Source organism: Citrus sinensis, chromosome 9, assembly GCF_022201045.2.
Source record: "Citrus sinensis cultivar Valencia sweet orange chromosome 9, DVS_A1.0, whole genome shotgun sequence".
NCBI classification, from domain to species: domain Eukaryota; kingdom Viridiplantae; phylum Streptophyta; class Magnoliopsida; order Sapindales; family Rutaceae; genus Citrus; species Citrus sinensis.
The window spans coordinates 22590291-22603371 of NC_068564.1; the positions used below are offsets into that span (position 1 = coordinate 22590291).

A 13081-nucleotide genomic window follows, 5' to 3' on the forward strand; every position below is an offset into this window, starting at 1 on the left:
ACATTTAATTAATTCAAAGAGGTTTGGAATATATCATCTGAAATTTTTGGATGGGACTTGGTTAATGGTTGTTGGTTAGGGACCTATTTGACACATATGGACAGCATTTATCATAATTTGGTAAATCATAAAGATTAAGGATTGGACGTTGTTACCGCAATCAGAAAATAACTTTCATCGCAATAAATGTGCATTTTTGTTTTATTTTTTTAAACCTTAACAGAATCAAACAAACAGTTTCAGTCAAAAAAATCACCAGTGTCTCTTTTCTAACAAAAAGATATTTTTACAGAACAGAAACAGAATTAGATTCATCATCAATCACTTGCCATTAGTAGTCATTACAATTGGAAAAGCTCTCAAAGAGAACAGCTTCCTATCAAGAGCAAAGCAAATGGCAACGTTGGCAGTGAACGGAGGAGGAGGAGCAGCAGCAGCAACGCATACGCAGGCTTATTTGGAGGGCAGAGCAGTGAAGGAGACGAGGGTGTTGATATCAGAGCTCTGCCGTCATTTCTACACCCTTGGATGGGTTTCTGGGACAGGTGGCAGCATCACCATCAAGGTCCATGATGACTCCATCCCTAAACCTCAACAGCTCATCCTCATGTCACCTTCTGGTCTCTACTCTCTACCCTTTACTCACTCTTTTCATACCCTTTTACTTGTATTGCTTTCTGGGTATATTTTTATTTGATGCATCAATTTTGTGTTTTTAGAGTTGGGTTGGTGAAAGTTTGTATTTTGATTTACTTTAGCTAGTCAAAGTTTTTTTTTTTTTTTAATTAACTTCAGTTGGTCAAGTTTATATTTTTGATTTACTTTGTATTGCTTAGCGATGTTCATTTGGTTATTTGTCTGTTACTATGTATTTCTTGTATTCATTTGAGCTATTTGATTGGTTTCTTGGGTATTTCTTTTGAGCCATTTTACTTGTGCATGCTTCATTCCTCGTTATCTTATTTTTTTTGTTTTTCCTTTTCTTGACTTAATACCTGGGTAGGTCTTTGATATCTGGGTATGCTTTATTTTTAGCCCAGCTGTGTGATTCTGACATTCTGTGTTCTTGATAAGTTAAATCCTATAGCTCAATTCTTACTTTTGCCATTTGGTCTATTCAGCTCTATGTGTATTTCCTCTTTTTTTAAATCTTTTGTTACACAATTTAATCCCACTGTGTGTTGGGATTGGCATGTGAATAGGTGTGCAGAAGGAGAGAATGGAACCAGAGGACATGTATGTGTTATCTGGAAATGGGACTACGTTGTCTTCACCATCTCCAAAACCGTACCCACATAAGCCTCCCAAGTGTTCAGATTGTGCTCCTCTTTTCATGAAGGTATTAGTTAATCTTCGTCTTCATTTCAATATTAATAGGCCAGTACGAAGCTTGATTTGCTGTGAAAGCAATTTAAACTTGAATAGGGCCATTCTATTGGTGTAATTTGATGCGCACACATTAGTGTTTCCTATTTGTATTTGATTATTGTGATAATAATGGGAGCATAAGCTATTGTTTAAGCCTTTTGCTCCTCCTTCACTTGAAGTGTGAAAATTTATGGTAAATGAGCACTGATTTTATCTGATGTTTGATGAACACGTCATCATCATGATCCTAGAGTGAAAAATAGTTTATGCTAAATGGTCGTACACAATCCTCTAATCTGCAGTTTCTTTGCGCTCCAATTAACGAATGATTGCTTGACTTACTTGAATAGTTAAGAAACCTAGTAACTTTAAGTTGTTGTCTCGTTTGAGGCATTTGAAATATCCTCGTTTACCTTCCATGCATTTGTATTGGTGATTCAGTGAGGAAAAAGAAGAAAAAGAACATGCAGACTAAACCATAGGTATTTGTCCTGGTTTAGTTAAAACAATCATTTAATGCCCAGTTTGTGTATGACTTTTTCTCAATCTTTATAAAGACCTTAGTTATGGGAAGTATGCTTAGTAAATATGTATTTCGTCAATTATAGTTGCTTTATTTTCATTAGGATAGCCTTTCTTCATATTTCTGTTTGGGTTATTTAATTTCCTTATAAAGTGGCAATAGCACTTGTTTTCTTTGTCATCCAGGCATACGAGAAACGTGATGCAGGGGCTGTTATCCACAGCCATGGCATAGAATCTTGCCTTGTGACAATGATCAATCCAATGTCAAAAGAATTTCGTGTAAGTCTGTACAATTTTCTATTTTCTTTTTCTGCATTTTTTCCCCTCATGTTCCTTTCTTCATTGTAGCATCTTTATGTTCTCTTTTCCTACAATCCATGCCCCCCCCAACTCTTCCCTTCTGATGTTGTTTGGCAAGGTTTGTTTTTGATGATGAACTGTCTTGTTGAGGAACTTGTGGAATCCTTTGTGAAAGGGTTAGAAAGCATGAGTTATCCACATATGTGAGGACATTGTCCAGAATATGGTACTTTTGACACGCATATTTTACTTTCTCAGTAGTACACTGATTAATCTCAATGATATCAGCTCAGGTTTATGCCATCACTGTATTTCCAAAGAATCAACTAATGGTTCTGATAAAGTACTTAAAAAGATGGTGATGTTAAGCGTCTTAAGAAGGAGCTGTTCCTGTGCTAGGAGAGACCAGATCATAAATTGATGTGTGATTACACTCTTTAGCATACATAAATGCATTCATCAATTCATAATGTTGCCTCTTTTATGTTTTGATTTGCTTGTGCCTTTTGCAACCTACAGATAACTCACATGGAGATGATAAAAGGAATCAAAGGGCATGGTTACTATGATGAACTCGTTGTTCCAATTATAGAGAACACAGCTTATGAAAATGAGCTCACTGATTCTCTTGCTAAAGCGGTATGCTTAGTTTGTTACATTTAGTCCTGCACCGTGATTATAACAATAATCTCTCATCTTATATATTGAGTTTACATGACACTGCAAATAGGGACGTTTAGTTTTCCTATGGATTGGAACCTGTCAGTGGCCCTATCCTATGATGGCTTCTTAGGCAATTGGTTTTACAATAAATGGTTACCTTAGTAACCTTTCTGACATTTCTTTCTCATTGTACTTGATATGTGTGGGCAAATATCAATATATATAGTCTGCGCATCTCACTGGTCAATAAGATTGTTTCTTCTGTGAGAATATCTTTAGTTGATCGCAGAGAAACCTGCCCTCACTATGAGTTGGTTTGCTTTTAATTATTTTTCCAACAATATTCTTCATTTCCATGTAAAACTTTGCATAGACTGATCGGATTTCCCTTTCTGGTTTTCCAGATAGATGCCTATCCAAAAGCAACAGCTGTGCTTGTTCGTAATCATGGCATATATGTTTGGGGAGACTCCTGGATCAATGCTAAAACTCAGGTTTCCAATATTTATGAATGGATTTGAAGCAAATTGATCTTTTGTGCTAAATTTTACCAGGATTTTATTTGTTCATTTTTCTTTTTCCCTTCTGTCAGTTTTTCTATGAAGTTTACTTTCATCTATAGATGACAAAGTTAGGCCATCAACCTTTTCCTGTGTTAATAATCACATTAAACTTTTCGTTGAGTGTGTCCAAAAACTGAGAAGATTCCTTTGAGTATTATAATTACCCACTTCTTGCCTCTGTACTTTTAACTTGTTCAACTCTATACTCTAATACTTCCCTTCTAGAAGGAACATTGGCTGTAACAGCTTTGTTTGCGTACATGAAACATCAATTTCTTAAAAAGTGTAGGCATTTAATGTTCAGAATGATCAAGGCTTTCTTTATTGCTAATGGTAGGTGTTTTGACTTCCTCATAAGCAGTCCATCCCTCTTACCTTCTTGAGCATATTTATTGATGTATTCTTTATGGTGAAAGTAGTAACTTGATTTCCCATGTCCATAAAAAATTTATAGAAATATAACATGTGTATTCTTTCTTTCTCTTACTTGGTTGCATATTCTTCAGGCTGAATGTTATCACTATCTCTTTGATGCTGCTATCAAACTCCATCAACTGGGCCTGGACTGGTCTACTCCAAACCATGGTCCAACTCGTAATTTTAAGTTAGGTTTAGGAAGCAATGGCAATGTAAATACATCTGCAAAAGCAGTGACTGAAGGCTCAGATTATGGTTCTGGCCTATTCCCAGTAAGAATTTTACCTTCTCTAACTTTTAAGAGGCCTCTCGAGGTTTTGGACTCATCGATAACTCTTCTTCTCTTCTAGAAGTAAAAATCAGACTGGCTCTGAAGACTGTCCATGTCTTTGGGGTTGGCCAATTCAAGAAATTTAGAATTATACTTTACATTGCCAGAAATACTTTTTAATTCTTGATATGGTTGCAGCGTTGCATTGTACTTGACATTGAAGGGACTACCACTCCCATATCATTTGTTTCTGAGGTTCTCTTTCCATATGCTCGTGACAATGTTGGGAAGCATTTGTCTGTGACATATGATACTCCAGAAACTCAAGATGATATCAAGTTGTTGCGCTCTCAAGTAAGTTCTTCCCCCCACCCCCACCAAAAACACCAAATTCAGTGGATTATAGTACTTGTGAAACATCCATATCTGGATTCTCTTTTGGAATATCCATATCTTTTCTGCCTCATCATTTCAAAATGCTTGTTGCAGGTTGAAGATGACCTGAAACAAGGAGTCGCTGGTGCTGTACCTATCCCTCCCGGTGATGCTGGGAAAGAGGAGGTAATAGCAGCTTTAGTTGCTAATGTGGATGCAATGATAAAGGCAGATCGAAAAATCACTGCTCTAAAACAATTGCAAGTAAGCAAAATATGATTCAGAGAAAAAATATTTTTGCTGTGGAGCTTGGCTTTCATATATGGTAATTATTTATGCAGGGTCATATATGGAGAACTGGATTTGAGAGTAATGAATTGGAGGGAGAAGTTTTTGATGATGTACCAGAAGCCCTTGAAAAGTGGCATTCTTTGGGAACAAAGGTTTTTAGTTTTTCTTTCTCATTTTCTTGCAGATATGGCTCTCAATTTTGTGTTTACCATCTCTTTGTGTGTGCTATCATGTTATTTCTGTTGAATGTTGTGTGATATATACTACCAGAAGGCTTCTGGTATTTTTTTTACTAACATAACCATGTCAATGTTTGTGTTACATGTACGATATACCAATATCATAAATACAACTAACTGTCAGTTCTAGACTGTTTAGACCACTTTCAGTAAAACTTTTCTTGATATGATCAAGCTAAAAGCTTTAGCTTTTAGGTCGTGAAGCAGTCATCATTCTTCTTGCCATAGAGTTATACGATTCCATGAATACATTTTAAATTCTATTGGCAAGATAGTGCTTAGTGTTTGAGCATGCATAGAAGCTTCACCAGCAATGTTATTCTCTACTTGGTGACAGGTGTACATATATTCCAGTGGTAGCAGGCTGGCACAAAGGCTTATTTTTGGAAATTCAAATTATGGGGATTTAAGAAAATATTTATCTGGCTTTTTCGACACTGCAGTGGGGTTGGCACTTCTTTCTCTTAACTTTCTTGCTGTCTCCTAATTTTTGAGCAAAACTAAATCCTCCTTATCTTGGTTGCAGGAACAAAAGAGAAACACGCAGTTATGTCGAAATCACAAACTCATTGGGAGTTGATAAGCCATCCGAGATCTTATTTGTGACAGATGTATATCAAGAAGCTACAGCTGCAAAAGCTGCGGGTAAGGAGTTATTTGTTATTTTAGATGGTTGGATGCAGGTGCACAGTCATTGAAAGGTTTGCACTGTACGCATACCTAAGCAACTTAAATAATTAAGAAGTCAAGATGCACTGTTTTTAATTTATCCTCCTTTTGAATTTTGAGTCATGATATTAATTAAACTTTATCAAAAGTCGTTCCTATCATGTAAGCAACCATTTTGAAAACAGTCTTACATAATGCTGTCATGAAAGCAGCCTTTCTTTTCCACTTTAGGGTACTTTTGCAATCCCTATGAACTTCTAGCTTTAGTCCTCAGAGAGAAGGTAGTTTCATGTTCATTTTATCACTCAGATGTTGATATTTATTTCGGTTTTGTTCGATCATTTAGGTTTGGAGGTGGTAATTTCTATCCGGCCAGGAAATGGACCTCTTCCAGAGAACCATGGCTTCAAGACAATCAATTCTTTCGCGGAAATCTAAAAGCAGAAATCTTCCATAATCATTTCAAATGAGATATGTGTAGTTAAACTATAAGAAGATATAATGTGATTACTCTTGTTGTGAACTCTCTCTTTTAGTCTCATAAGATATTTTAAAAGAGTCAAGGGTTCCTCGAATATGTTTTGTGCGGATCAGGGTCCTCTCCTGATCTGATCATATATCAGGAGAGGATCCTATTCCGTTTTGTGCATATTGGGTGGAAATATCTTTTGCTGATACCTTGAGTGTGTGAATTTCTCTTAAACTTTAGCAAGTGTTACTCCCATGAAATATGAATCCTATTAATTGCTTTTCTAGAATTCAACATTTTTCAGAAAAACAATTTTGAGATTCAGAAGTAGTGGGTATGAGGTAGAGACTTCGGCAGCCAATCAATTGTGACAAGAAAAACCCACGTCTTTGCTTGTCTATTTAAGACTTTGGCAGCAAAATACAAAAAAAAATGTACAAACACAGCTTTTGTATTACTTTTATAAGTTAAGATAATATCAATAATCTGCTAATTACCTGCAGTGTGTCAGTGTTTCATTTGGCGAGCTTGGGGCCTGCTATGTAATCTTGAAAAGTTTGGGACACAAAAGTGTCTTTGAGTTTCTTATCACCCAGAACCTGTAGCCAATATGACCAAATCTGTCTGTAGAAGTGTACTACTAGTCTCACCATTAAGTGTAGCCAAAATGCCTTTGATCACAAAAGCAGAAGCTTTTGGCTTTCATAACAATGCCACCCTCTTCAACTTTGTTGTAGAACTTTTTCGGCAATGTTGAGACTAAACATGAATTCAACTGTTGGAGGAAACTATGTTTTGGTACCATTCCTTAGTTGCCAAAGGAAGCTTCTGCCTAAAACAGTTTCCACAAATTTTGAAATAATTTTAACTTTGGAAGCTTAATGTCAAAATATAAAAGATGTCATTGCTAATGCTTGGAACATCACCGAATCTCCTCACCCAGAGAGTTACGAATTCCACTTGGTGAACCTCATGAATTGAATGGTGGTTTTCTTTTTTTTGGTGTGTATCCTCTACTACAATCTTCAGTTTACCCTAAAAGTAAGAGTGACTCCTGAATCCAAAAGCACCAATTGAGGACTAAGAAATTACCGGACCCCAGACAGTTGTCGCAGTCACAATTGTGTTGTTAAAAACTTACTTGAACATGAATAATGCTCTTTGGTATTCGAAATCCACTTTTTACGTTAACTAATTCATCCTGGCCTATATAAACTACTTCGTACTGGAGATTTTACCATATTTGATCATTATTTATTTTACCATATTAAATCATTTCATAAGTCAGAGATATATAAATATATCCATTTCATGTTAAAACCGATCTTTTATTTTGATTACCACACCAAAACCTCCATGACTTAGAGAGTCTTCATCAGAAATTAACAAGCTAATTGGTATTGAATATAATGCACTTAATCAGTTGAAAATGACTTGCATATATAAGATTGATGAATATATTCCAACACTATTTGAAAATTGTAGCTTTGTAATCTTTATAGCTTTTATCTATACTCCAACGCTACTTCAACCATCGTGAACTATATATAGGATCACTTCACACGCAAGAAGCCCACTAATAGCAGCTCCAACAACGGCTGTCATGATCCAAGTCAGACGTGACAAGATATTGTCCGCTTTAAACCTTAATAAGACTTGCACCATTTTGTAGCTGTTATGATCCAAGCTAGATGTGCCAAATTTGTCTGCTTTGAGACTTAACAAGACCTGCACGGTTTTTGTTTCTGGAGTGACCACACACTCCCAAACACGTCTTTGTCAATTAAAGTGTGGATTATCTCTCACAAACCAAACATCTATCTCGTGCGGATCATCCCTTACAAACATAGCATCTCTCGACATGTGATTTGCTCAGGGTGCTACATACACTCCCCTTAGGGACTCAACATCCTTGTTGAGGTTTGCCTCACCATCGTTCAAGAGAGAGTCATTGCTGAGGTTTGTCTCACCATCGTTTAAGAGGACACACGAAGCCGCTCTGATACCGTCTATTATGACCTAACTCAGACCTGACAAGATGTTATCCTCTTTAGGCCTTAACAAGACCCACATAATTTTGTTTTTGGGGCGTCAATACACCTTAAAATGCATCTGGCCAATTAAGGTGTTGATCACCCCTTACAAACTCAGTATTTCTCTTGTACTTTGTTGACGTAAGATTTGTCTAGAGTATTACCGTGGTTATTTGTTTTTCTCCATTGCGCAGTTTGCACCCTTTTTACTGTTTTATTTTGACTCGATTAATAAACATTACATTTGCTAGCTACAAGCTAGTCATTAATAAGACGATACATACTACTTGATCAAGAAATTGTCAAATTGACCTCTTCACTATTATATTCTTTCATTCGAATTAAATTATATAAACTAAGATATAATATGTTAACTTAAATATATTGGAGCTTTATACCCTTTATTAATTATATCTCGAACTTCAATCATTTTGTTTTTTCGAGTTATCATGGCACAAGATTTTTAGAAGAGCACAGGAGATCTTAAAATAGATCAGGAAAGAATTTTAATTTTTTTACTTCACCTTAATTTAATTTCTCTTTATAAACTATCCTCTGAAAAAATAAAAATAAATTGTACCCTATGAAGTCATGATTTGTGACATCCCATTTAAAATATAAGTTTCTTAAACGCATGGTTACTCTTTATTAAAACTTAATTTATGTAATAAAGTGTTTTCAAAAGCTCTTCTTGAAATAATTATATTCTAATAAAGATTAGACAAAAGAATCAAAATTAGAATTTTCTTATACTCTGTTCTCTTCTTAAGTAAAATTACTTACGGATAATTAATGGTTAATGTAATTACACAGACTAGGATGAATAATTTATGTATGTTTTATTGATGAGAATTACTCCTGTTTAAATATATTACAGGGGAATAAATCAAATCCCACAAAATCATAGCTATAACAGCTAGAAATCTAATTCTAAGGAAACAAATCAGTAAACCTATTTAAGGAAACAAATCTTGCTAAATAATATAGATCCTAATATATACAATTCTAATTATGTATAATTATGATTTCATCCACCCTCCCCCTCAAGCTTGGCTATCGATGTTGATGAGACCAACCTTGCCTTTAGGAAACTCATGAGTTTGTTCTGAGAGTCCTTTTGTGAGGATATCAGCGAGTTGGTGAGATGTAGGCACATATTCAAGCTTGATAATGTTTCCATCAAGCTTTTCTTTAATGAAATGTCGATCAACCTCCACATGTTTGGTCCTATCATGATGAACATGATTGTGAGCTATACTAATTGCTAACTTATTATCACAATAGAGTAGCATATGTTCTTCAAATCCAATCTTTAATTCCTTCAACACCCTTCTTATCCAGATAAGCTCACAAACTCCATGTGCCATAGCTCTAAACTCGGCTTCCGCACTACTTCTAGCAACCACTGATTGTTTTTTGCTACGCCAAGTCACCAGATTTCCCCATAGCAATGTGCAATAACCAGATGTTGATTTACGATCATTAATTGATCCAGACCAATCAACATCTGTGAATGCCTTCACTTTTCAATCATTGGTCTTTGCAAAAAACAAGCATTTTCTAGGTGTTCGCTTCAAGTATCTCAGGATTCTATATACTGCATACAAATGACCTTGGCATGGTCTGTGCATATGTTGACTTACTAAACTCACTGCAAAGGCAATATTCGGTCTTGTATGTGAGAGATAGATGAGCTTTCCAACTAGGCGTTGATATTGTCCTTTATCGACCGGACCTCTTTCAAGCATTTTTCCTTTGTTACCAAGTTCAACTGGAGTCTTACTCGGCTTGCATCCCACCATGCCAGTTTCTTCCAACAAATTTAAAGTATATTTTCTTTGAGAGACAAAGATCCCCTTCTTACTCCTTACAACTTCCATTCCTAGAAAATATCTTAGTGTTCCAAAGTCTTTAACTTCAAATTCCTTTGCCATCATCTGCTTGACTTTTTCTACTTCTTTGTTATCATTTCCAGTGACAATGATATCATCAACATACACTATAAGAATAGTAATTTTTTTCTTTTTCAACATGCTTAACAAACAATGTGTGATCAGCTTGTCCCTGGCCATAGCCAAATTCCTTGATAACTTTGGAGAATCTGTCGAACCAAGCCCGTGGATACTGCTTCAGACCATAAAGGGACTTGTTGAGTTTATAAACACTGTGACTCCCTAGGTTTTCTTCAAATCCTGGAGGTTGACACATAAAAACTTCCTCCTCAAACTCACCATTTAGAAAAGCATTTTTTATATCAAGTTGATGTAGAGGTCAATCAGAGTTTACAGCCAAAGATAGAAGAATTCGGATAGTGTTGAGTTTGGCAACAGGAGCAAAGGTCTCAGTGTAGTAAATCTTGTATGTTTGAATAAAGCCCTTGGCCACTAGATGTGCTTTGTGTCTTTCAATTGAACCATCAACCTTATATTTGACTGTGAATACCCATTTACAACCCACTGTATTTTTTCCTTGTGGCAACTCCACCAGGCTCCACGTATTATTCTGTCTAAAGGCGTGCATTTCTTCAAGACCAGCAGCTTTCTACTAGGGAATAGTTAGGGCCTCTTCAATTGATCTAGGAATCAAAACACTAGACAAACTCAAGGTCAAATCATAGAGTGAAGGAGACAGATTTGAGTAAGATATGAATTTAGAAATGGGGTGATGAGTGCAAGATTTAACATTTTTTCTTAATGTTATTGGCATATCTAGATCAGGAATAAGACTGAATTTACCTGACTCGTTTGGTGAATGAGACTCTACCATCGGTTCATCCTCGTGACTGTGAGTAGGATTCATGATTTCTTTATTTGCTTGAGATTTTTTCCTTCTAGAGTAGACTTGCAATTCCGGCTGTTTAGATATTGAAAGTGTTGAATCTCCTCTTGTTTCCAATACTAGTGAAATTGGATCAATTACAAAAAACTTATTTTAGTTGACTCAGGAATAGAGACAACGGTATCCAACTTACTATCAAGTAAAGGCAGGTCATGGATATCCCAAGAACAGCAAGTTTCATCCCATTTCTCCCCCTGAAGCGAAGTTGGAGAAAAATATGGTGTATTTTCAAAGACTGTGACATCACAAGAAATCTATGTTTGTTTTAGTTTTTGGATAGTAACACCGATATCCTTTTTGGGTTGGAGAATAACCAATGAAAACAGTTTTGATTGCCCGAGGGTCAAGTTTACTTTTATTATGGTCATGAATATGGACAAATGCTGTGCAACCAAAAATTCTTAATGGAAGTGTATTCGACTTAGAGACATGTGCGTAGTTTTTTGAAAGAACAAACAATGGGGTTTCAAAATTGATAGGATGACTGGCCATACGATTTATGAGGTAGGTAGTAGTGAGGATATCATCCCCCCACGAGTACTTTGGGATATGCATGGTAAACATGAGAGTCCTACCCTAACAAATGATGATTTTTTCTTTTCGATACTCCATTTTGTTGTGGAGTATCAACACAAGAGCTTTGATGTTGAATTCCATTTTCTAACAAATAATCACCAAGAATGGAACTAAAATATTATTTTCCGTTGTTAGTTCTTAGAACATGAATTTGGGTTTGAAATTGAGTTTGAATCATCTTGTGAAAAACTTTGAATATGCGACTGGCTTCAAATTTGTTATGTAGGAGATAAACCCATGTAATCTGGGTGTGATCGTCAATAAATGTAAAAAACCATCTTTTGCCATGGCAAGTTGTAATTTTTGAAGGTCCCCATATGTCACTGTGGATCAAAGAGAACGGAGTGGAAGGAATGTAAACCTTTGGAGGAAAGGACATGCGAGTATGTTTACCTAATTGGAAAATTTTACACTCAAAAGAAACAAGATTTTTATTATCAAACAAAGACGGAAATAGACGTTTTAGATATAAAAAATTGGGATGGCCAAACCTATGATGCCATAACATTATTTCATTAGTACTATAAGCAAATGTAAAAGCAACACCAAACAAAAAAAAATTGTTAACTCTTTGAGTGATCATCGTCAAAGTAATAAAGACCATCATGAATCCTAGCACTGCCAATCGTCTTCCCTGATGATAAGTCCTGAAATTAATAAGAAGAAGACAAGAAATTAGCAACACAATGATTATCACGTGTGATTTTGCTAACAGAAATCAGGTTGCATTTTAGGGCAGGGACATGGAAGACATATTTGAGGATTAAATTTAGAGATAGTTTTATGTCACCAATTCCAACTACTAGTGTAAAAGATCTATCGGCAATTTTAGCAGTGATATGTTTATAACAAGGGATATAAAAGTGAAAAAAATTAGAACTACCTGTCATATGATCAGAGGCCCCAAAATCAATTATCCAAGGGTCCGTAGATTGAATCATAGATTGGGAATTTAGGACAGAGTAGAGTTTACCAGATTTGGCAACAGAACATGATCCACTGGTGGAGTTTGCATAGTTGGGTAGATGGGTATGAGAGGCATTGACAGAAGATAAATTAAGGAGTTTGCATAGTTGGTCAATTTGTTCCTTGCTGAATGGAATAGATGCACCAGAGTGGACTTGATTGGATTGGGTATAGTGTGCACGTCCTTCATTTTTTTTCCGAGGCTGCCAATTTGTTGGTTTCCTATGAATCTCTCAGTACTTGTCCCGAGTATGTCCAGGTCGATTACAATGATCACACCATGGTCGCTTGCTCGAACGATGATCAGGATGTTGCAGTCTATTTGAGTGAGTTTTAGTAGTCATTAAGGTAGATACTTCTGGTGCGGGAGGAGGTACAGATTTGTCATCTGAGAGCATCACCTTTTGCCGGGCTTTCTCATGTCGTACTTCTGCGAAGGCTTCGTCAATAGAAGGGAAAGGCTTTTGAGCCATCACTCGACCCCCTACCTCATCTAGATTTTTATTAAGATCAGCAAG

At 36.0% G+C, this 13081-nt stretch overlaps 1 protein-coding gene across 1 annotated transcript; it reads left to right on the plus strand.

The window, feature by feature from the left end:
* Positions 1-229: 229 nt before the first annotated feature.
* On the plus strand, positions 230-6439 carry LOC102631398 (probable bifunctional methylthioribulose-1-phosphate dehydratase/enolase-phosphatase E1). The gene is made up of 12 exons (XM_006464709.4): positions 230-620; positions 1203-1339; positions 2077-2172; positions 2713-2832; positions 3261-3350; positions 3926-4108; positions 4306-4461; positions 4597-4746; positions 4824-4925; positions 5350-5459; positions 5539-5657; positions 6028-6439. The coding sequence occupies exons 1-12, from the start codon at positions 395-397 to the stop codon at positions 6117-6119; spliced, it is 1581 nt and encodes a 526-aa protein (XP_006464772.2). The 5' UTR covers positions 230-394; the 3' UTR covers positions 6120-6439.
* The last annotated feature ends 6642 nt before the right edge of the window (positions 6440-13081 follow it).